At 41.5% G+C, this 26,068-nt stretch overlaps 1 protein-coding gene and 1 long non-coding RNA gene across 2 annotated transcripts in view; both read right to left on the bottom strand.

Moving 5' to 3' along the window:
• Positions 1-2,323: 2,323 nt before the first annotated feature.
• On the bottom strand, positions 2,324-8,066 carry LOC306917605 (uncharacterized protein; the record flags this gene model as incomplete). The annotated part of the gene is made up of 8 exons (XM_079495903.1): positions 2,324-2,987; positions 3,296-3,439; positions 4,389-4,520; positions 5,031-5,072; positions 5,325-5,453; positions 6,916-7,085; positions 7,474-7,517; positions 7,609-8,066. 8 exons carry the CDS (start codon positions 8,064-8,066, stop codon positions 2,706-2,708), a joined length of 1,401 nt encoding a protein of 466 aa, XP_079352029.1. The 3' UTR covers positions 2,324-2,705.
• A 16,480-nt stretch (positions 8,067-24,546) lies between these two features.
• LOC306917036 overlaps positions 24,547-26,068 on the bottom strand; it is a 94,056-nt gene continuing 92,534 nt past the window's right edge. The window contains exons 2-3 of the long non-coding RNA XR_013789095.1: positions 25,356-25,450; positions 24,547-24,721 (exon numbers count right to left, since the gene is read on the bottom strand). This is a non-coding gene — a long non-coding RNA (uncharacterized lncRNA). The remainder of the gene's footprint in view (positions 24,722-25,355; positions 25,451-26,068) is intronic.

Genomic DNA, 26,068 nt, shown 5'->3' on the forward strand with positions numbered 1-26,068 from the left:
CCGGCCGGGGTATGGGATCACCAGAGCCATAGAAGCTCTGAGCCCATGCTCTGAGCGAACCTAGTCTGGCTGATCTATGGTGATTTACTTGAATGTGCAGGTTGTATGACACAAAATACATTAATAAGGAAGAGGTGTTACACCAACTTTTATAAATATGAATGTGATTTAGGGATGTAATTCTACTGAAGCACTGAACACTGAACAACTGAACACAATGATCTGCTGGTCAGACTAGGTCAATAAATGTATATAATCTGTTTTACCACTTTTATACATATTGTTTTAAATTATCTTAACTTTGTTGATGTTTGAATTATAAAATTAAATTGTTGAGTTTTACTCAAGTCTGTCTTTGCATTCTTTGTATTTGTATGAAAGATATTTTATACAAATATATTATTTTATTTACCAATGCACCCTCAATTAAATTCAATATTATGGTCAGTGAACATATTTTAATGGTAGTCAGATAAGTGTTCATAATTATCTTTATTATATTAATTTAAAATGGCCGGTGTATTAAAAGGAGTCGGTTGGTTGTATAGGAAAACGTTACGACTACATTTTACAATTGGCCCCAATAACTGCCTACAGTGTAAAATGTGGTCCTCGTAGGTCAATTTTACACTCAGATCTCAATAGACTTGATTGCATCCAATACTGCATCCACACAATGTAGGTTTCTTGCAAGCAACATAAACTATATAGATTCTTATAGATTATCTAATTTCAGACACACTACTAATCTGTTCACACTGTTAGACAGTAAGGTTCATATCGTACCTGTAAGAATTGTTTTGTTCAAATAGTCTCCTATAACTACAACCTACAGTATACATTATGTCTCAAGCAGCTTCATAATCTTTCCATCCTAGTAGTCTCAAACTGGCATTCAAATAAAAAATCACACTTGTGTGAAGTTTTTAAGCCCTCGGCCAATCAAATCATTGCTATGGGGTGCACATGCACACACAAAGCTGGGCATAGGAGCAAAAATCACACCCGTGTGAACTGAGTGGTACAAGGTCTTATATAGTCTGATCAGCTATGTCAGTGACGTCACATACTAACCATAGCAACCATGCTCATTTTTTTGGTACGAACACGAGTACACGGGTACAAAGCCAGTTGTTGGAGTGGTTTGCACCACTCAAAAATAGTGAAAATGTTTTAACTCAAATATTTGCTCATAACATGCAATGTGTTGTGATCTTGTAGCTCCCCATTAGGGACACCTTGTGTTTAGTGACATAACTCCATGAGTAGGAATAACATTGTGTTGGTTGTAAATAATATTAGCAGTTATATTAATTTTCTTCATGTTGGAATTTATTATTAGTTAGTAGTAATTATTAGTAGTAGTATCATTAGTATTATACTGTATACTTTTTAATATATTATTGGAGGCATTTTCTGCCTTTATTGATATACAGTTGACTGACAGGATGATAATGATAATGAATTTATACAGCACTTTCCCAAACAAAGTTACAAAGAATACTTTATTGGCAGTTTAAAAAGTGCTTTACATACCGTATGCAGGAGCAGCAAATAACAATACAGGTTAAAACAGCATACATAAAATCAACACAAAAACAATTAAAAAGCAGATATCAAAGCTGAAGGAGGCCGAACCAAAGATAGGTTTTTACAAGTGAAGACACTTGTTATTTTGCTAGCCTCAGCTCCACAGGCAGGGCATTCAAAAGCGGGGCGAGAGATGGGGGGTGACACGCAGCAAAGGGATCGGGACTCGAACCCCCGACACACTGTAAGGCTGGATTAGCAGCCCAGGTGCCCAGACAGCTACGACAGCCGTCTGGGCCTATATTTTTTAAGAAATGTATCCATTTTGATAATAAAATATATCTACATTAAATGTACTTGTAATTGAAATAAGTCTACATCAAACCTCTTCGCCAAACATAGACAATGTATTGCGACTCGTTGTGAGCTTGTAGATCTGTTCCTCCCAGAATATCGATGCTGGGGTTAAAGACTTCAAGTGGTTTCATTATACTGTCCATGAAACTGACCATGATACATACTGACTATAATACTACTCCCCATGATACTAGCATGATATCATGTGAGTGCATTATGCAGACTGATGAGCAAGTTCAGTTTCACTTTTTCACCCCTTTTCAACTATAGTCTCACCTCATAGCCTAGTAGCCAAAAAGTGAACATCATTCTCACTCACTCAACAAAAAACACTCATTGGGCTTAAAACGGCCATGCCCACTTGCCCAAATGTGCTGACATCATCAATTTGTGATGACGGCATTGGCCGTTTTTTAGCCCAATGAGTGTTTTTTTTGCAAAACTAATGCTTGGAATGGATTCAGCATCATGAAAACCCCCTAGTTTGACATGTCACATGCTACATAAAGCACGATGAAATGATGATGAATATTTTGCCTTCTATAGGTTGTTAATGGTATGTTCACATATTATGCCAATTATGAAAATTGCCCAACATATGCAAGTTAGCATCCGGCAGTTTCTACATGCTGGGGATCCATACTAAACATTTCTAACATAAAACCTTGGTGTACTCAACATGTCCGGGTTCACAATGGGGCTCTATGGGCTGGCTACTAGACTATCACCTCCCTACCAACACAAATGCTTCATAGAATATCCATTTTCCTGTATAGTATCCATTTCAACCAATATTTGTAGAATTTATCCAAGCAGAGTCAGAGAAAATGTGAGTTTCTCCCCTTCGTATATGTTTTGTACAGGATTGACAGCTTCTTGTGCCTTTTTCTCTTCAGGTGGGCCTTTATATGCTTAGGGTCTATAGATAGCACACCTGCAGATTTAATTCTGCTGTCACAGAGTTTACAGTAGATGGCAAAGACTGTTCCCTCATGACAAAGTTCCACAAGATAGCCACACTTTCCATTCTCTTCAAGAATGGAGTCCTCCTTGTTAGCAGTGGGCACTGTGGGGTTGTCTTTGTCATCGTCGGGTGACTCCTAGGAACAGATAACAAAGACACGTCAAGCTGGACAGCAGTTCAAATTAAACCAAATCTACAAGAGCAGCTGACCAGTTTAAGTAAGTTTGAAACACTTTTACAGGATACAATCATGTTTCATATTGCTAGTGTAGTGGCAAAAAGCAATACATTCCAAATTAAGTAGTAGTACAGCATGGTGACTATGGCCTGCAGAATACAAACTGAGGCCTGGTAACAGATACAATAGATACAACCATTCCCGATTTTGCACAAATTGTTCTTTTTCTATGTGGCCTAATGCATACCAAACTGGGGTTACAGTACCTTGAATGAATCCAGAGAGGCAGTCCGCCAGGGAGGCAGCCAGCGAGGGCCCCACACATGGCATTTTTTGTCTGGCCTTGATTCGAAGTACAGGCGATTTCCCTGGATGCTCATGACCCCACGAACTGACATCTCACAGATGATCTGGAATGAGGGAGGGATTGTTTTCGTCAATGAATACCAAGGGTCCAACAGTTACTACTGGCACTAAAGAGTTTCATATAATTGAAACAGAGGCTTACAAAGGCTTTTTCTTTTTTATAAATTGCGTGACACTGCTGAACAACAAAAGTATAAAATAGGTTTTAAGTGGTTAATCAGTAGATTTACATGATAAAATTAAAATAAATCAGATCAGGTACTTCTGGTGAGCATCACAATAGAATACAAGTTGATATATCATTGCTGATGTCATTGTTGTGTTTTGAATGAATGTTTGGGACCCGAATGGAAACAAGACCGCAAGGTCTTTCTTCGGTGCTATCCTTTTGGACCATTTGTGCTTGACTGTACCCCTGTACCGTTTGTTTGCATTTTATTGTCTAATAAAATTATCAATCAAACGTACGTAACACAGAAGTTGACTGGCAGTCATTGCTATTTATATGTTGTTATATCACTACACAATGTTAGGGTGAATTCATGTCAAATTACTTAAAAAAAACTTTAGTTAAACTTGCAGAGTGACACATTATTTTACCTGGGTTTCATCTTCTGATAGTTACTTTAATGTTGACATGAAATAAAAATCCGGTTTAGTGTTTCATTAGCACGATCGTGACAAAGTAGCACATGTTTATAAACCACAGTAACATCACTGACGAATCCTTGGTATCTTCAAGCGACCGACACAACCTTTCTCTGCTGTTTGGAAAATCCTGGTGATGCAAAAAAATTGAATTCCCGGCCGCCTTCTCGTCCCACGGACCGATGGTTGGGAACCCCAGCTATACCTAACCTATAAACCTTTCAGTACCAAAGCCTACTTATAGGGTAGGGGCATATGGGCTAATCAAATAAAAAATAAATATCCTTTTCGTGAGGCATGGAGAATGTGCTCTAACACATGCAACCACAATGTTGTTGTTCTCACCATGCTGCGATTGAGAAGAACCAGGGTGTTGTGGACCTTTCCGATTCGCTCGACCAATGTCTGGACCTCTGAGGGGGCGCTGGGCGTGTTAGGAACATGTCTGATCACCAACAGACGATTCCAGTGTACATTCTGCAAGACATTCCATCATCAATTAACCACATGTAATCCCTATTGTGGGTATGGACTCATGACACGGTTAATCGAACTATACAATAGATTACTTGTTTGGCAAGGATCGTAGTGAATTTGTAATTCTCATAGTTGCCTTATAGTGTGATTACAAGACACTACAGGTGGTCAATGGCTGTTTTAAGAACATTAATTAAATTGTGCGGTTCTTGCCATTATTGTTACGTTTTGCTTATGTACCAAGTTATTGTTATCGTCTTCCCAAAAAGAACAGATCCACAGTACAAGCTGTCACAGAGTCACGACACAATGCATTGATTTGATAGCTTGTAGATCTATTTTTACATGCATGATGGTGTATAAATTAAAAACAATCTGTTGTGATTTATGTATTTTATGGACTTTTGGGTCAACTAGTTGTTATTAACTGTGCTCTACAAGTAAAGATGATTTGACAGTAAGTCTGCCATTAAGCTAGGAAAGCTCAGGAGGAAAGACAAAAATACTTACCACTGTGTCTATAGATGGATTCAGAAGGTTATACAGTGCCACCTGTAGGACAGTTAGATTATTGTCAGGGTTGGCATTTATAGGACAACATTGAAGGAAACATTGGGAAGGAAACAGGACTAAAATATAATTAAGTTATCGCCCAAAAAGACAAACTCTAAAAGCATATATAGGCTATAGAATAAATAAAATACTAAATATAAATATTAAAAAGAAAACAGACAAAAAATCAACATGCGAACAAACTAGAGTGCAGAAAGAGACAAGGTTGCATATTGGGGGTAGAAAGCGTACTGGTGTATTGAGACTGATGGACTCTTCTAAGTTGCTCATCTTCAGTTCAGAGTCATTGATTTTCATCGGGGCGACGCTGTGGTTCTTCACCATCTCAACCATCTGTGCGTCTGGCATCGACAATAGCACCTGACGGACAAACACCACAAGTCATTTATTTTCAATTTTACACACACACACACACACACACACACACACCAAGAAAGACGCCCTGAGTGCGAGAAACGACCTCGCCCTAAAGGGCCCACACATCCGCCTGGGTGACGGCAGACTGCTGGGAGAGCGCTGGCACTTTGGCATGGGGGGTCGGATCAACATATGGGATGAATTTGTATTTTGTACTGGCCATATATAGAGCGTGTCTTGCGTGTACAGGGTTTGATGAGGTCAGATCAACATATGGAATGTCAGAACAGGAAGGACGGGTGGGGAGGGATCAACATATGGACTGTCAGAACAGGTCAGCTCCATATATGGAGATCTAAGGGTTTGAGGTCAGATGTAGAGTTGCTGGCCGGCTCCATATATGCAGATCTAGGTGAACGAACCGGGCATGGGTGACTAGACGTGATGTCACGATGCGTGACCATATATGGAGGCATGGGGTGACGGACAGACGGACTGACGGGAAATACACGTTTTCATAGTAAATACGACCTAAAGTATTTACACTGTGCAATTTTGTTTCCAAAGCCAACAGAAATGTCATATGTTCAATGGGAAATAAAATAAAATAAAAATAAAATACAATTAAATCGGTATTCACAATTATCTGTATAGAAATTGATGGTCAAGTGACATTGCATGGTCGTGACAGCCCTATTATGCTGCAGCCGTTACTGTAAAAGGATTAGGGCACCATTTGGTGAAATGATATAATATTGCAGATATTATTTGCACATACACCCAACACAAAACTGTCTCAATGGTTGAAATGAAACCTGACTGTCTAAAGATTGAATTATTATCTTGGCAAATGTGAAGACAATTTTCAGTATGACCAGTAATCCTCCCCACGCTTGTCCTGAACAGTCACGATTCATACGATTTGATACCACCGTGCTTAACAAATCTGTTGAGCTTATCTAAATACAACAGTTGATTATGGAATATAATAACATCTTGTGCAGTAAAGCCTTGGGAGAACACAAGGCTTTATCAGAATGGTCTGTCCAGCACTAATTGGTGAATGCTGACGAGTGACCATTGGAAAAAAATGTTTTCAGTTAACATTCAAACCATAACCACATGGGCGGGAACCCCTTTTGGTGTTTTAAGCATTATGTTATACTTTAGCTATTGAAAAATAGCAGATCTACAAGCTCATAGTGCGGCACCGAGTGCCGCGCTACAAAAATGTGGCGCAAATCTTTGAGCGTATTTAACTCAAATCTTTGCTTCTGGGGGGAGGTCCCTGGAACAACATATTTTCAGATGGGGGTCAGTGGCAAATTACATATAATCTTGGGGGTCCACATAGAAACATGGGTTTTTCAGAAAACTGTTAGGATTTAGAAGGCATTTGTAGAATGGTCCTCGGGTCTAAATGGGTTAAAACCCTTCCCAATGTGTGTGACACCTTCACACCCACCTTTCCTAACTGCGTAGCCAGGATGATGTCAGTGGGAGCTCCAAACGGCTTGCACAGTTTGATGACATCTCTCTCAGTTCGACCACCCTCAGGAAGCCCAGTGATCAAAACCGTGGATCTTAAACTAAATTCCTCTTCTGATGTTTCCTTCTCAAGTTCAGGCCCGTTTCCTGTAAGAGAAAACACACAGCTGTCCTGCTAAATGTCTTGTTTATCTTTTCTACCTTTTCCGTTTACCTTTTCAAGACATGCGTTTTTTTTTTTAAATCGCTACCCCCGTCGATCGACAACACGGACACCTGTATTCACGGGGGAACAAAATATTCCATTTGAAGCTTGCGTTCCGGAGGAATTTTTCAATGCGATTGTGTTCTTGAATACATTTTACAATTTGCACACATCTACTTTTAGTTGCAAATGCGAGTGAAATGGTGTCGAGATCTGACTATGTTCATTTCCATTACGCTTCTGGGTAAAGAGGCTCTCAGGTTGACCTACAGTATATTGAATCAAGTATTTCATGTTTTATTCTCTCCATTGGTTTCGGCATCATCTTACCTGAATCCTCACCACCTATGGCAGACCGTTCCTGAAAAGATGCCCTGTGAAGACACAAACACAAAGTCGTTTTTATCTCTGATGTGTTTTGTTAAGAGATGGGGCGAATGAGAGGGGACAACACATCTAACTTACCCTTTACCGACAGGCGACAGTTGTTTGTTCTTTTGAACCTCACCGCTTGACCTGCAGTAATCCAGGTCTACATACTCGTTTGGTTCAAAGGGTTGCAGACGAGCATGCCGCCCTTCAGGCATGCTCTCTCCAACACTGCTGTCATCAGCAGTGGCGGAGAGATGTGCGTAGTCAAGATGACCGTAGTCAAGATGACCGTAGTCAAGATGACTGTAGTCAATGACTTTTCCTGCAGTCTGTAGAACACTGTGGAACCTGGGCACATCTTGGTTCATGTTTGGCCGGTTCATAAGGTCCACGGTAGCCATGGCTGATACCAGCTCGTCAGGCAGATGGTTAGGAGGAGGGTATTTGAAACGATCTTGCTGCTGCTGTTGATTTGGCTGCTGTTGGTGATGAGTAGACATATTGGAGGGAAGCTGTGGTGGCCCCTGTTGCTGGCTGTGGTGGTGATGCATTGTGTTGCAATGTTTAACCCCACTCCTACACTTCTCAGCACGCACTGTGTACTGAGATGTTTCTGGGTCACGAGGAGACAACGATCACACTGCCGCTGTCACACTGGGTGCCAACAGTTTCTGCTGCTGGAGCAGTAAGTTGCTGGAGGTCGAGCTGGGCCTGAGCTTCAATCTGCACTGGACCAACTGCAGAGCACCAGCTGCAGGTCCAAAGAGGCAATGCGTGGTGGTGGTGCCAAATGTTCTGCTGCTCTGGTCCAAGCGGAAGAGGTGAACAAGACTGATTGTCTTTCTGTGAGATGGAAGACAGAAATATTAGATTAACCCATTTAGTCCTATACGTTATTTTACCTTTAATGACGTCAATGATAAAAAAAATGCCTTCGGCCTGGTGGAGACAAAGATGGAGTATGTCCTATCGGCTCAAAATGGTTCAGGAGTCCGACACAAGTTTTGGAGAAGACAAGACACACAGTTAAATCAATCTCATGGATTTCTACAAAGCTATATTTTGGCTGAACAGTCTCCTTCCTCCCCCAGCCTTATCTGCCTTCGTCTAGCCTATTATGTTTACATTCTCGACCAGGACACTCCGACCAGACATGATCATAACACTGCACTAGTAATAATGAACTGAATCAGCTTAAAGTCATACAGAAGAAGCGCTGAAATAGGAATAGAAATAATCATTAATCAATCACTAATAAACTGGAATAAATTTGAATTTCGGTTTACAAATGTCAATGTGGATGCTGTGAAAGGAGGCGAAATAAACTATCCTTTTATCAATGTAAACAGTTACACATGAATGCAAGGCAACTTCTCTTCCCTGCTAAATACCATTTTGTCTACTTTATTTATCCGACACATTCATTGTGATTCACAAGTACCTCTATTTTATACAGCACAGATAAAAACTTTACCTTTTCATCACATAATATTGTTGTGGAACTCCTCTGCCCAACAGGCTGCTTCTTCTTCTACTTTCCGGCAGGCTGTACGCGTTAGTGTACTGCTGCCCTCGACAGGCCAGGGTTTGTTTTACCGTACACTTTCAAATACCCGACATACAGCTACACTTTAGAATGAAACGGTAAAATGGAGAAATCTCAACACTGCTCTTTCCCTGGCGTAAATTCTGCCTTAATACTTTGAGACCTTGATCTGTCAATTCCTCACATATCTGCTGCATCTAATTTCTGTACTTATCACATGAGAACAAGTCCTGTCTCACTGTCTCTATCTGTCCACACTGACAAGAGTCCATCTGGATTCTTGCCTATGATGTTCAAGCAGCTGGCTAGACCACAGTGTCCCAGTCTCAGCCTGGTTGTAACAATGTCATCCCTTATCCCAGAGTTCATTATACACTTCTAGAGATAGATTGTTGTACAGTCAAATACAGCCTGCCCCTTTCCTCAACTGCCCACTCTTTTTTTCCACTGGATCTCTAGTTGTCCCCCCCCCCCCCCCCCCCCTCTCTCTCTCTCTCTCGGTCGTCCTCCCTCCATGGATGTTCCAGCAAGCAATATTTACATTCAGGGTTCGATTTGCTTGGGGGATGGGGAGGACGATCCATGTCTCCTTTTGATATACCCAGCTCTGACATGCAACACTCATTCGGACAATGTGAATACCTGCAGCATGGCACTATTGTCGTAGAGATCTGGAATGTTCTTGAGCAGACTCCTCCAGATGCACAAGCCATTGAGGGCCACACTCATCATGCCTCCTCCTGTCAGTGAGTGCTTCAAGTTGTTGACGTCTCGTTTATACCTGATTTATACTTCGTCGTATGACAGTGTTACAAAGATAAACAGAGAGAAAGACAAAGAGGGAGAAACCACAAACAGGTCAGCCAGTCAGCAACAGGGTAGAAATATGATTCAGAGCATGCAGGGCACATTGATCTTTGAATTGGAAGTAGGAATTTATCAACAGTTTCTCTACTGTCATATAATAGCTAAGCTATGTAAAACAACTCTTTTACAAAGCAGCTGAGGGTACACCTTCTCAGCCATGTATTCAGTGAGGTTTTGTGGCATCTCCCATTCTCCCCTGTGACTTCAACTTACAGTATACTCTGGTCTGGTGTCAGAGGAAGATGTCTGGTAGATAGAACCAGGACCAACTCGGCATAGAGGACTTTGAACTGGGGAGCATCCTTGGGGCCAAATAATAGAGCAGGTGGTTTGTGTCTACATTTGTATGTACAGTGTATATAGCCTACAGGCAGTGTTCATAAACAAATTAAAATACTTTGAGTAAAATGCAGCTTTACCTTCATGAGGCATCCAACAAAGTGAGAAGAGGTCTGAGCCTTTCCAGACACAAGGCTCTTTCTGAATTAGCCACCACAGTGAGTGCAGAATGCATTTTCTAGAGAAGACAGAAGGCAAGGTCAGAACAAGAAATCATCACATCACAGGTGCAAACAAGTAATGAAGTGGGTGACATTTATTTTTTCTGCAAGCTCCATCTTCAAGGTCAAGCACTTATGTCAATCAACTGCATTCTGTGTTTACTTCTTGCCTGGAGATGTCTATCATGCTGCTGCAATGCCTGGTAGGGATTCTAGGGAATAGGACTTATTTTACTCTGCTCTGTAGCTCTTTACATACCTACAGACTATAGGTATGTAAATGGTCAAATGGTGCATTTATATAGCGCCTTTATCCAAGGCGCTTTACATAGATTGTGCATTACATTCACCAATTCATACACCAATGGCGGAGGAAACCATGCAGGGCACCAACCTGCACATTGGGAGCAATCAGGGGTTCAGCGTCTTGCTCAAGGACACTTCGACACTGACTCTGGGGGAGCCCTGAGCCCGGGAGCGAACTGGTAACCTCATGGTTCCCATCTAGCTGCTCTACTGGCCACTCTACCCCTGACCCACTGCCGCCCCATAGCCCCATATAGGCCTATATGTAAAGGTAAAGAGTTCTGCACTGAAATCGAATTAAACTCTGATACTGTCATTTTGCAAAGTTTCAAATGTATCAATCCTTATATTGATTCTTTGAATATGCATGCCTAAAGAGGCTGACTTGCCCTTTGGTGTTGCCTTGGACAGTGGACAGTGGAAAGATTGAAAACGTAACGGTCACACAAAAACGAATTTCACCCACTGTAAAAACCTGTGATGACAATACACATGATTCTGAACTAGCCTAATACTGCTGTACAGAGTAGACAACATTATTGTATTGCTAAATAAATGGTCATATCTCACCAGCTATAGGGGCATATTAGACACCAGTCCACCACATCACACTCACTCAAGACTCAACAACCGTTTGCATTTTGACAGACACGCACCCAAGGGACCCTGCTCACATGAGCGCCCCCACAGCCCCCCTCCCCCCTAACTTTATGAACATGCTCCTTTGTAAATATACAGGGGGGGGAAATAGCTAGATTTAAAACGAAGCTCAGATTTTGTAGATATGCGAGTTCGTAAGTGCTTACTAGTCGTAAACAAACGCGGTGCCTGCATGCTAACGTTACTAGCTAGCTAGCTAACATGTTCACATCATGCATTTAGTGATTTAAATCATAGAGTTATAAGACTTAATACACAATATATCCTAGAGGACGTGTTAAATAAATGTCCACCAGAACACAGTAACGACATTATATTGAAATAGACTGTACCTGATATGAAACGCTGATTGGTTGCGTGTGTTGTTTAAACTTGAACGACGAACAGCTGTTTGGATGGAGCGGCGTCACGCGTGGTGGGCGTGTCGCGCATGTGACTTGAACCTGCTTGTGACGTTCACCGTTGCGTTCGGGAGCGTGGTGGGCGCGTGTCCACGCTTTGATTGGCTGTGCGTTCGAAACGCACAGCCAATCAAAAAATAAACACGTCAGCGAACTTTTCGTATGACTTTTCGAAGTTGGAAAGCCCCCGTTGCCCGCAGTCAGCTCGTCAGTCTACTAGTGCTAGCAAGCAGAATAGTCACACAAGTCAAGTAGTAACGCAGCCGTTACCTTCTCACACAAGTTTTACCAAGTGTATTATCGTGGAAACAACTACTAGTACTAACTGACATAGCTCTTCAGTCTACTAGTGCTAGCAAGCAGAATAGTCACACAAGTCAAGTAGTAACGCAGCCGTTACCTGCAAGTTTTACCAAGTGTATTATCGTGGAAACAACTACTAGTACTAACTGACATGGAATCCTACAGAATGGATCACAGCACTGTCACTGCTCCTGGTTCCAGCAAGGAGAGGACAGGAAAAGCAGCCCGTTTCATTAAGGCGGTGAAGCATTTCTTTGGCAAATCAAAGACTACAGCTGATTCACATATCACCACCTCACCTCCATCACCTCGAGTTCAGAGTCAGGATGACCCACAGGCGGCTGAAGATAAATGGTTCACCTCAAGTTCCTCAACTGAGCTGTGGGAGAAGATGGAAGACAAACTGTTTGAAATCCAAGCAGACAAAATTAAAAACATGGAGAGAGAGATGAAGACCATGGACATCGTGATCTTCAGAATGAGACGGGAGATAAAGCAGCTAAAAGCAGAGAGCTTGCAGATGTGCACCACACTGGAGAGTAAAGATGAGCAGCTGAGAGACATCATGGAAAAGGACAAGCTGGAGAGACAGAACAGACCGTGTGTGTCAGATGCAGCAGCTCTACACCACATTGAAGAAACAGAGAAGAGCAGCAGCTGTAAAACGACATACACAATTACAATCTGTCTCCAGCCAAGGCCTACAATCATGCTCCGGCCAAAGCAAACGGCATACACAATTACAATCTGTCTCCAGCCAAAGCAAAGGGCAACCTGGAGTGGGCAAGTGGGATCTGTGACGGTGCAGACTTGAAGAGGCTTCAAAAAGCAGGCAAACATCCTGCATTCTCACAACAAGCCAAGACCATCTCCGGATCTCCAGCCAGCAATGAGGAGTGTGCCCTCTTTTCAACAAGGGCTTTGTGGAGATCCAGAAGCTGCGTCGTCCTTGACAATGTCTGTGTGGAACCAGTTCTGAGGAGAGGATTCTAACACCCACCAGTCACTTGACAGTTTGTGGGTCTGAATATTGAGTTAATTGGCCTTCAATTACCACTACCACGAGAGGTCGACAATCTATGAATTGCCATTGCCACTATGAACAGTAAGATTAGAGAATCATAACAATAAGGCTGAACTATGGTGACTTACTTGATGGTGTTAACACCTCTTCCTTATTAATGAATTTTGTGTGTACCTTTATATTAATGAATTTTGTGTGTACCTTTATATTAATGAATTTTGTGTGTACCTTATTAATGCATTTTGTGTGTACCTTATTAATTAATTTTGTGTGTACCTTATTAATGAATTTTGTGTGTGCCTTTTATAAATTTGAATGTGATTCTACTTATTATTGTTATATATCTTAAATCAAAGTCTTAACTTTTATATTGTTATTGTATATCTTTGATCTTAAATCAAAGTCTTAACTTTGTTGATGTTCGAATTATAAAATAAAATTGTTGAGTTTTATTCACGTCTGTCTTTGCATTCTTTGTATGAAAGATATTTCATTCTCAGCTATATGTGACTAATTGCCTCCACCAATGCACCCTCAATTAAATTCAATATTATGGTCTTACTTTTATCCATCTCAGTGAACATATTTGAATGGTAGTCATATAAGTGTTCATAATTATCTTTATTATATTAATTGCATATATTACTGCATCCACACAATGTAGGTTTCTTGCAAGCAACGTAAAGAAACTATAGATAGATTATCTAATTTCAGATATACTACCAATCTGTTCACACTGTTAGACAGTAAGGTTCATAACGTACCTGTACAAATAGTTTTGTACAAATAGTCTCCTATAACTACAACCTACAGTATACATTATGTCTCAATAGCAGCTTCATAATCCTTCCATCCTAGTAGTCTCAAACTGGTATTTAAACCAAAAATCACACTCGTGTGAAGTGAGGGGCGCTCTTATCATCATACATCATCACATTCCGGGCAATTACTTTTGGCGTCCTCACTTTTCTGTCCTCATTTTTTATCTTCACTTTTTAAGCCCTCGGCCAATCAAATCATAGCTATGGGGTGCACACGCACACACAAAGCTGGGCATAGGAGCAAAGATTGTTGTTGAGTGGTGTAAGGTCTTATATATTATATAGACTGATCAGCTGTGGTCTGATGTAATGTCTGACGTAATGAAATCACACCCGTGTGAACTGGGTGACCATAGCAACCGTGCTCATTTTTTGTGCAGACAGACAGACAGACTAACAAAGCCAGTTGTTGGAGTGGTTTACACCACTCAAAAATAGTGAAAATGTTTTAACTCAAATATTTGCTCATAACATGCAATGTGTTGTGATCTCGTAGCTCCCCATTAGACACCTTATGTTTAGTGACATAACTCCATGAGTAGGAATAACATTGTTGTTGTTTGTAAATAATATTAGCAGTTATATTTATTTTCATGTTGGAATGTGTCATGTTACTATAATCCATGATGTAGTATTCCTTATTATACTTTGAATATAGTACAAGGTATTATTAGCAGTAGTATCATTAGTATTATACTTTTTAATATTGCCTTTATTGATAAATATACAGTTGACTGACAGGAAATTAATTTATTTATACAGCACTTTCCCAAACAAAGTTACAAAGAATACTTTACATATGCAGGAGCAGCAAATAACAATACAGGTTAAAACAGCATACATGAGAAGAAAAGGGTCCCGCACACTTCACTTATAGAGCAGTAGTTTTATTCAGATGACAACATTTCGGTCTAAACGACCTTCATCAGGTATCCCAGAGATACCTGATGAAGGTAGTTTAGACAGAAACGTTGACATCGTTGTCACACGGCAAAGGGATCGGGACTCGAACCCCCGACACACTGTAAGGCTGGATTAGCAGCCTAGTTGCCCAGACAGCTACGCCAGCCATCTGGGCCTATATATCTATATACTTGTGTATCCATTTTAATACATATATATCTACATTAAATGTAGTTGATATTGAAATAAGTCTACATCAAACCTCTTCGCCAAACATAGTCAATGTATTGCGACCCGTTGTGAGCTTGTAGATTCCTCCCAGAATATGGTTTCATAATACTTATGAAACCATTAGAAGGGGCAGTGGTGGCTTAAGGGTTAGAGGAGCGCCCTTGTCGAAAGGGTGCCGGTTCGATTCCCCTGTCATCACTCACCCAACACCGCTGAAGTTCCCTTGAGCAAGGAACTGAACCCCCAACTGCTCCCCCTGGAGCTGCTTAGTGGCCAACAAGACTGTGGTTGTACTGGTCAGCTCCCAGGTTGTTGTGTGTGTGTGTTTCTATGTGCAGGGCGTTGCTGAAAATGAGCACTTGTGCTCAGCTACTAACCTGGGTAAATAAAGGATACAAAAAAATAACTATAATACTGAGCATGATACTAGCATATCATGTGAGTGAATTATGCAGACTGACGATCAAGTTAAGTTTCACTTTTTTCACCCTTTTCAACTACAGTCTCACCTCACCTCCCTACCTACAAAAATGCTTCATAGAATATCCATTTTCCTGTATAGTATCCATTTCAACCAATATTTGTAGAATTTATCCAAAATGTGAGTTTCACCCCTTCATATATGTTTTGTACAGGATGGACAGCTTCTTGTGCCTTTTTCCCTTCAGGTGGGCCTTTATATGCTTAGGGTCTATAGATAGCACACCTGCAGATTTAATTCTGCTGTCACAGAGTTTACAGTAGATGGCAAAGACTGTTCCCTCATGACAAAGTTCCACAAGATAACCACACTTTCCATTCTCTCTTTCCATTCTCTTCAAGAATGGAGTCCTCCTTGTCAGCAGTGGGCACTGTGGGGTTGTCTTTGTCTTCGTCGGGTGACTCCTAGGAACAGATAACAAAGACACATCAAGCTGGACAGCAGGTCAAATTAAACCAAATCCACAAGAGCAGCTGACCAGTTTAAAACAAGAAATGATGACATTCGTCATATTATTACAGCTTTTATATTTGCGGCAGTGGTGATCCACAGTAAAAAAAAAAAATAGCAGATCTACAAGCTCCCAAGTGTGAAGATATGAATAGGATGCAGTGTGAGCTTGTAGATAGGCTATTTTAACTATTTTATGTATTTTTGATTATTATATATTTTGTAAAGGAATGGTTTTGGTCATACAAGGTTTTCACCTGACAGCAATATATCTGACTGTATCAGTATCAGTCAGTTTGACCAGATTGCATTCAAATTGGCTACTAATAATATGAGTATGAGGTTTCCACTTGACAGCACTCACGCAGTTGGTTTGATTGACACCCGAACACATTGACATGTCAATGTTTCCTAAAACGAGAGTTGAACATTTTGTAGTTATGGGTCCATTTGCAGGCTTGGCAGGTCTAAAGAAGTCCCGCGGTAGCCTATAGCCTGGGCAGCAATCCTTTTCGGGTTTATGATCCAGACCAATCGGGAGCAGATGATATCCATATGTCATGTTGTAGTCATTGTTTTGTAGTCATCAGGCAGGAACCATCAATCTGGAACTTCCTTTTCTCTCAAACTGATTTTTCTCAATAAAAGCCGCAGGCTACGAGAGCTTTCATTGTTATCCTTCCGTTTTAAGGGAAAGGAAGTTCCAGATGATGGTTCCTGCATGACGTAACGGCATATCATCCGCTCCAGACCGGTTCACACAGCAATTTTGAAACACAGAAAGCCTGGTGAGTGGTGACGCATGGTTATTGCTAGTGTAGTGGCAAAAAGCAATACATTCGAAATGAATAGAATAGTACAGCATGGTGATGTACTACGGCTTGCAGAGTACAAACTGAGGCCTGATAACAGATACAATAGAATACTGAACCATTCCGCTGTGCTAGACTTTGGGCAAAAGAAGTTGAACAACAAGGGGTCAGTTTGCCAAAATGTCAGTCAGGCAAACAAAGTACTTGTTTTACAACTGCTATTGCCTGATAATGAATTGTTCTTTTTCCATTTCACCCATCTCTCCCAAATCGTACTCTGGTATGCACATCTGGTAGATCTGGCAAACCCAAAGTCTAGCACAGCGGAATGGTTCAGTATCTATTGTAACTGTTACCAGGCCTCAGTTTGTACTCTGCAGGCCATAGTACATCACCATGCTGTAATATATTCTATTAATCAACTGACTGGCTGTCATCGAAATAATAAAATCATCTGTATTCGTCTGTGGTACTTTGTACATTACGTGGGTGCACACTGCACAGCAGCAACTGCTGCTGATATAAGTTAATTGGCTCTAGGGGTCCCCTGGGGGTCCTTGAGAAGGTTCCAGGCTCCCAAGGCTAAACAATTGATAGTTAGGAACCAAATGGACCAGTGCATGCATGTCTGTAACTCTGAGAGTGTACACGTGATGTGCAAGTATAAACTCTCACAGTGATGGAGGTCTGTGGCCTAATAATGCATACCAAACTGGGGTTACAGTACCTTGAATGAATCCAGGGAGGCAGTCCGCCAGGGAGGCAGTCCGCCAGGGAGGCAGTCCGCCAGGGAGGCATCCAGCGATGGCCCCAGACGTGGTTATTCTTTGTCTGAATCGAATCAAGGCCAGCCTTGATTCGAAGTACAGGCGATTGCTCTGGACGATACACGGACACCTGCGGTAGTGACTCTTGGTGCTCATGACCGCACAAACTGACTCACAGATGATCTGGAATGAGGGAGGGATTATTTTCGTCAATGAATACCAAGGGTGCAACAGTTATTACATCTGTACTGAAATCAAGTGTTTCCTGCAGGAAAAAGCTTTGCCCCAGTGCTGGCTGGGGGGAGAATCTCCGGCTCGCGCCAGAAGCGATCAATTCATTATTCAGTTTGATTAAAATAGAAGAAAAGTTAGAGAAGAGAAGTTTTTATTTTTGATTAATCCGTTCTCAAATCTTCTATTAACGTCTAGGAGTGCTGTCGCGCCAATTTCAGCACAGCTTGAGAGCCTGTATCATAATATTAAATATCTTTCTTGGCATGGTGCCAGAGATTTTAGGCACGGTGTGACACCAGGGCAAAAATGGTCTGCAGGAAACCCTGAATTTAATCCAATAATGAAGTCCCAGTTTGTTTCTCCTGTTACTTAATGGCGCCTCCCCCATTTCAACCAGCAAGGCCAGAATAGGATTTGTTTTAAAAGCTCTCGGTCTAGTTTGCAAAGATGTGTTCTAGCAGCTGACCCAAACACTATACTCCCATAATCTAAAGTGGATCTTATCATGGCTTGATATATCATATGCAAGGTATCTCTCTCAGCACCCCAATCACTCCCAGCTAAACTACTATGTGATGCAGAATGGTCCCAAATATATTGTAGCTACCACGTGCTATCATAGACTAGTGCTATCGGTTCCAGATTCGAACAAAACCAATGGATGTTCCAGCAAGCAATATTTACATTCAGGGTTCGATTTGCTTGGGGGATGGGGGGGACGATCCATGTCTCTTTTGATATACCCTCTCTGGTCATTCTTTTTTTATCGCCAGTGGGGACATATTTTATCCCTGCTTCGGGTGAGACTGAATAAATACATGTATTTCCTCTTTGAAAGTTTAGACTGATTGATATGTTTGTTATTTATGTTTGATGATCACAATTGATAGATTATATTCTTGTAGATTATTTTCATTATTTGTCATACAACAGGGCTTAAGTGGTTAATAAAATGTCCCCCTCTGTCCGTTTAGCAAATCAAACCCTGACTATACTATATATTCACCCTTAAGTCAAAGGTCAGAACCTGCCCTATAGTATCACAGTTCTGGGTGGACTAAACTACATACTAATTTACTATTGCTGCCAAAGTATTACACCTTGTTTTATTATATCTTATTTTGTTTTATTTTAGATATTATCAGAGTGTGCAGAGCATGTCACACCAACATTTCACTTCATATAGTTGTACAGACAGGTTTATTCTTTATAAACTAGGGGGCATGCACAGTGCACGCATTCAAGGGCTAAAAAACACTTTGAAGCATGCCGTCTAGTCAGCCGTGTGTAATTGGAATGAGCTAAACTAGAGCAGTGAGCTCTAGACTAGTGTGTGGTCACTTGACCTCAAACTAGAAGGATCTGTTCCAGATATGCTGTGTAAAGAGTGTTGCATATTGCCCCCTACTTGCTCGGAAACCTGAGCGTGTGTCAAAATTAACCTTGAACAACACTTCTCCAGCTTTGACATGCAACACTCATTCGGACAATGTGAATACCTGCAGCATGGCACTATTGTCGTAGAGATCTGGAATGTTCTTGAGCAGACTCCTCCAGATGCACAAGCCATTGAGGGCCACACTCATCATGGCTCCTCCTGTTAGTGGGTGCTTCAAGTTGTTGACGTCTCGTTTTATACCTGATTTATACTTTGTCGTATGACAGTGTTACAAAGATAAACAGAGAGAAAGACAAAGAGGGAGAAACCACAGGTCAGCCAGTCAGCAAAGGGTAGAAATATGATTCAGAGCATGCAGGGCCCATTGATCTTTGATTTGGAAGTATGAATTTACAACAGTTTCTAGTGTTTAACTGTTGTGTCATATAATAACTAAGCTATGTAAAAACAACTATTTTACAAAGCAGCTGAGGGTACACCGTCTCAGCCATGTATTCAGCGAGGTTTTGTGGCATCTCCCATTCTCCCCTGTGACTTCAACTTACAGTATACTCTGGTCTGTGTCAGAGGAAGATGTCTGGTAGATAGAACCAGGACCAACTCGGCATAGAGGACTTTGAACTGGGGAGCATCCTTGGGGCCAAATAATAGAGCAGGTGGTTTGTGTCTACATTTGTATGTACAATGTATATAGCCTACAGGCAGTGTTCATCAACAAATTAGAATACTTTGAGTAAAATGCAGCTTTACCTTCATGAGGCATCCAACAAAGTGAGAAGAGGTCTGAGCCTTTCCAGACACAAGGCTCTTTCTGAATTAGCCACCACAGTGAGTGCAGAATGCATTTTCTAGAGAAGACAGAAGGCAAGGTCAGAACAAGAAATCATCACATCACAGGTGCAAACAAGTAATGAAGTGGGTGACATTAATTTTTTGTGCAAGCTCCATCTTCAAGGTCAATGTCAATCAACTGCATTCTGTGTTTACTTCTTGCCTGGAGATGTCTATCATGCTGCTGCAATGCCTGGTAGGGACTATAGGTAAAAGGTATGGTATGGTAAAATGGTGCATTACATTCACCAATTCATACACCAATGGCGGAGGAAACCATGCAAGGCACCAACCTGCACATCGGGAGCAATCAGGGGTTCAGCGTCTTGCTCAAGGACACTTCAACACTGACTCTGGGGAGCCCTGAGCCCGGGAGCGAACTGGTAACCTCATGGTTCCCATCTAGCTGCTATACTGGCCACTCTACCCGATCCACTGCCGCCCCCTAGCCCCATATAGGCCTATATGTAAAGTAATTTTGCAAAGTTTCAAATTCATCCATCCTTATATTGATTATTTTAATATGCATGCCTAAAGAGGCTGACCTGCCCTTTGGTGTTGCCTTGGACAGTGGACATGCAGTGGACAGTGGAAAGATTGAAAACACACAAAAACGAATTTCACCCACTGTAAAAATCTGTGATGTGACAATACATACGGTTCTGAACTAGCCTAATACTGCTGTACAGAGTAGACAACATTATTGTATTGCTGAATGGACATGGTCATTCTCACCTCACCAGCTATAGGGCCATATAGACACCAGTCCACCACATCACACACAAGACTCAACAACCGTTTGCATTTTGACAGACACGCAATATAAATATCTAGATTTAAAACGAAGCTCAGATATTGTAGATATGCGAGTTCGTAAGTGCTTAGTTGTAAACAAACAAACTGTGCCTGCAAGCTAACGTTACTAGCTAGCTATCAGGCTAACATGTTCATTCACATCATGCATTTAGTGATTTAAATCATAGAGTTTAATACACACTATATCCTAGAGGGCGTGTTAAATAAATCTCCACCAGAACACAGTAACGACATTATATTGAAATAGACTGTACCTGATATGAAACGCTGATTGGTTGCGTGTGTTTAAACCTGAACGACGATCAGCTGTTTGGATGGAGCGGTGTCACGCGTGGTGGGCGTGTCGCGCATGTGACTTGAACCTGCTTGTGACGTTCACCGTTGTGTTCGGAACGCACAGCCAATCAAAACATAAACACGTCAGCGAACTTTTCGTGTGACTTTTCGAAGTTGGAGCTCGTCAGTTGCTGATGATGGTGTTGATGATGATGGAGTGCAACACACTGAAGCAGCTCTCCTCTGGAGACGTTGAGGAGTTCTTCAACAGGGATACATTTTTCCAGTTAGACCTGCGGGAGTTTGAGTACTTCAAGGACGCTGAGAACTTCCAGTTCCAGCAGCAGCCAGAGGAATCGGAGGAATCAGCCGTTGCCTACAGTGAAGAGCAACGGTCGTCTTTTGGTCGTCAGCCTGAGCACAACCACACGGTCAACGAAGAGAAGAAGTCGGCCAGGAAGGTAACGTTCATCATGGGTGAACTGTTACAAACGGAGAGAGCCTATATCAGAGACCTGCGTGAGTGCCTGGAGACATACATGTTGGAGATGACCTGCGGTGGAGAGGAGGACATACCTGCTGGCATCCTCAACAAGGAACACATTGTCTTCGGCAACATCAAGGAGATCTGTGACTTTCACAGCAACATTTTCATGGATGAGTTGGTCAACTGTCAGCTACCTGGAGATGTGGGACAGTGCTTTGTGACATGGGCTGAAAGGTTCAGCATGTATGTGAGTTACTGCAAGAACAAACCTGCCTCCAGTCATCTTATTCTGGAACACGCTGGAAGCTACTTTGACCACATCCAGCAGAAACATGGCCTGGGCCCAGTCAGTTCTATTGACTCCTACCTCCTTAAGCCAGTACAAAGAATCACCAAGTACCAGCTCCTGCTGAAGGACTTACTGTCTTGCTGTGCGGAGGGAGAGAGAGGAGAGATTAAGGCTGCTTTGGAGGTGATGCTGAGTTTTCCCAAGAAGGCAAATGATGCCATGAACATTGCGCTGTTGGTGGGTTGTGATGAGGACCTGGATGTCCAGGGGGACTTGATACTTCACGACCGTTTCCAGGTGTGGAACCCAAAGTCTATCATCCACAAAGCTCGCATGTCTCTCAACCGGAAGGCTCAGTACCACCACCTGTTCCTGTTTGAGAAGTTGCTGGTCTTCAGCAAGGAGATCAAAGACTCTGCTGGCAGAACCACATACCAGTACAAAAATAAAGTACTGACATCGGACCTATGGGTGACAGAGAACATTGATGGAGGCCCCGGTACGTTTCTTCTGTGGGCAGGAAAGCCCCCCTTTCACAAGACTGTACTTCAGGCATCCAGTGTGAAGGCCAAACAGAAGTGGATGAAGAGCATCTGGGAGGTGTCACCACTTCACTTGCCAGGATGGCTATTGGCAGAAGAAACACCAGCACTGTCCCACCCCACCAGGAACAGTACAAGACAGATAGACAATATACCCAGCCATCCAGGTCAGAAACTTTTTGGAAACATACTGTGGAAATGGCTGACCAGCCGCAGTAGCCGCATTTACTATGACTGACCTTTATCCTGAAAGGTGACACGATTGGTGGACACTAGGGACATATGGGCACCTCAAGGTAAAATTGGCTATTTTGTCCAAAATATTGAAACATTTCTGATAATGATGCAAAGTACATGTTCACATCATATACTTTACCTTACTAAAGACCATTTTTCATTATTCTTTTTACATTTTGGACAAAATAGCCAATTTTACATTGAGGTTCCCAGATGTCCCTGGTGCCAACCTATCCTGTATCTGACTGAAACACTGAATTGTTATATTATTGTATATATTGTATATATTTATTACCTTATTATTGTATTACGGTATGCCTATGCTCTTATTACCTGTGATTAATATTGTTTTCCATCATATTATAGTTTATTAATGTTATCCTGTAATCAATTGAAGAGAAAAATCATGGCCCGCTCACTCATTAGAACGCCTGCCCGTCTAATGTGTTAGGGGGCTGTGATTTTTTCAATTATGTTTTTCATTTTTTCTTTAAATATATTTTTTACATTTAATGTTTATTTTATTTGAAAGTGAAATATCCCTTTAATTAAGTGTTATTGTATATAGTTGTGTTGTGTTGTGTTGTGTGTGTGTGTAAATAAACCAAGTTCAGTGAACTTGCCAGACAACACCCTAAAATCCTGAATCTTAACATCTGAAGTGTATGACCCAGAGGGTCCTGTTACATGTAGCTAAAGCAATCACACGGGTTATCATTTCTATAGTGCAGTAGTGGAAGAAGCACTCAGATTCTTTATTGGAGTTAAAGTAGTAATGTTGAGGTACTCTGTTACAGGTAGAAGTCCTGTAATCATAATTTGACTTGGCATCAATAGCAGCTCTACAAGCACACACAACATTATGAGGTGCTGTGAACTTCTACATCAGCTATTTTTTGAAAAGGGCTTAATTGAGTATGTTTTGTCTTTATAATTTAAATCTAGTAAAGCCGTTTGAAATAATTGTAGTGGCTTTAAGGGTACAATATTTTCCTCTGAGATGTACTAGAATAGAAGTATAAAGTGTCAAAAAATAGAAATACTCTGGTTAAGTAAAAGTACCTCAACATTGTACTGAAGTACAGTACTAAATGCATAGTGCATAGTTACTTTCCACCACTGCTGTAGTGTACTAAATAACCAGCCACAGTTTGTCTCAGAAGGTTTCAGCTACTGTGAAAGAGTTCTTTTTTTTGTGGCTGAGGCTTGTTCTACCCAAGCCTCAGCCACATATTAAAAGCATAAAATTGACTACAGCAGTATAGAGGGTATGCGCATGCTTAAAGTGAATGGCACATCGAGTGGCAAAGCAACATGCAAAGTGAGTTTAACATTGTTTAACGCAATCAGATAGCCTTTAGGCTTTTTCTGTTTGGATGCATGGGTTGTCAAGGCTAGAAAGTCGTTTTTTGCCACTCAGTAGGCATTCCTGCGTAACTTCCGGGTTTGATGATGATGTCACGCACATACCCTCTATTAAAATAATAGATGTAGTTACGGTTAAGCTACATTTGAAATAATATTTCCATTTAATGCACATCTGTTTACCTGAATTAGTCTAGAACTGAGAAAAAGGAAACAGTTACAACATGTTGATAAAAGAAATCTCCAACATATTGGCGTATTTCTCATTCACAATTTATTATTTGCAACTTGTTGAGCGCAATACATTGTGGTGTATTTCGACTATTCAACATTGACTAGTAGTAGTATGGTGTAATTTTAACAAAACAGTGTGTTAACAGTTTTATTAAACATCAATCAACATCAATCAAAACTAAGTAGAGGAATCAGATTCTCAACTGTCACATGCCAAAACAAAAACTAGTGTTTCACAGGGGTTGAAAGATTGAGGTTGTTGTCTGACTTATCTCTCAAGGAGAACTTCTCAGTACACCAGGTATCAGAATAGATGAGGGGGACATGGCTGTGAAAGCATGGTACAGGTCCAGGATGGCTCCACTCTTGTAAGGCTCAAGGTTTTGTGTTCCAGGACTCAGACTTGACCGGTTTGGGCGACAACCTGGTAAAGGTAAAGAAAAAAAAATCAGAGTCATTCTTTAGAATTTTGATGCAAACTACGTAACTGTTGATGAAACAAACTTTCAAATCAGAACATTATACACTTGTGGTGGGAGAACCGAAGCAGGTATTTAGATCATTTATCTGTGTAAATGAGGTATTTATCACAGTAATATGTAATATGTTATTCAGGTATATCTGTGCATCTGGTGTACTACAGATGCATAGTAGGTGTGCAGAAGATTCCACGCATGGACACGCATTGATGCGTCTGGTATTAGGGTTAGTATTGGATTAGTTTGCATTCACATGTATCGCTTTTTCCTAGCAGTTTAAGGCACACTTTCTCTGCCATGTGTTCAGTGAGGTTGTGTCACTGTGGCATCTCCCCCCTGATGTCAAATACTGGTAGATAAGAACAGGGCTGCGGTTTGCCAGGTCCAACTCAGCTTGGTGCACTTAGAACTGGGGAATGTGTGTGTGTGTGTGTGTGTGTGTGTGTGTGTGTGTGTGTGTGTGTGTGTGTGTGTGTGTGTGTGTGCGTGTGTGCGTGCGTGCGTGCGTGCGTGCGTGCGTGCGTGCGTGCGTGCATGCAGTGTGTATACAAGCAGTGTTCAAGAAATTAGAATACTTACGAGTGAGAAGAGGTCTAAGTCTTTCCAGATACAAGGCTCTTTGTGAATTAGGAGAAACAGCCATCAGCGACCACAGTGAGCGCATCATGGATTTTCTAGAGAAGACAGAAGGTCGGAATCAGAACATGTTTTTCTGCCAGCTCCATCGTTAAGGTCAAGAAGAAGAAGTGGGGGACTGCATTTTTGCTCTCTCCTTTATCTGCTCGGGTGGCCTCTGGCCAGTGCTGAGTAGGTAGAGAGGCCGTCTGGGAAGAAGAAGGTCCTCCGTTCGCCCCCTGGCCCTGGTCTACACTACACAGTAGGCTATGTGTCCTGTTGAACCCTTACTGCTCCTCTGGCGCTGAATTAATAGCAGCCACTGCTCCTAATAGTTAGGTTACGGTAGGTTAAATGCAGAGATCAAATGTCCCGTATGTTCAAATGTACAATGACGAGATTACGCTTCTACGCCACAAAAATGTGGAACGCCCTAGCAACAGTCATTAAGACATGCGAATCCCTTGACTCCTTCAAAACCTCTCTCAAAGGGCACCTACGGACGGCTACAATTCGAAACTGGCCCCCGTTAAAATCTGAATCGCCTCACTGTATTTTTTTTCTTTCCCTGTTTACCTCCTCTTATGATGATTTCCTGTTTTTGGCTATATAGAAGTGTATATTTGTACATCTCTAAATGTTCTGATGAATTGAAAATGGTGGACCCTATTTTAAAC

This window comes from Electrona antarctica (genome assembly GCF_951216825.1).
Source record: "Electrona antarctica genome assembly, chromosome: 24".
In the NCBI taxonomy this organism is placed as follows: Eukaryota; Metazoa; Chordata; class Actinopteri; order Myctophiformes; family Myctophidae; genus Electrona; species Electrona antarctica.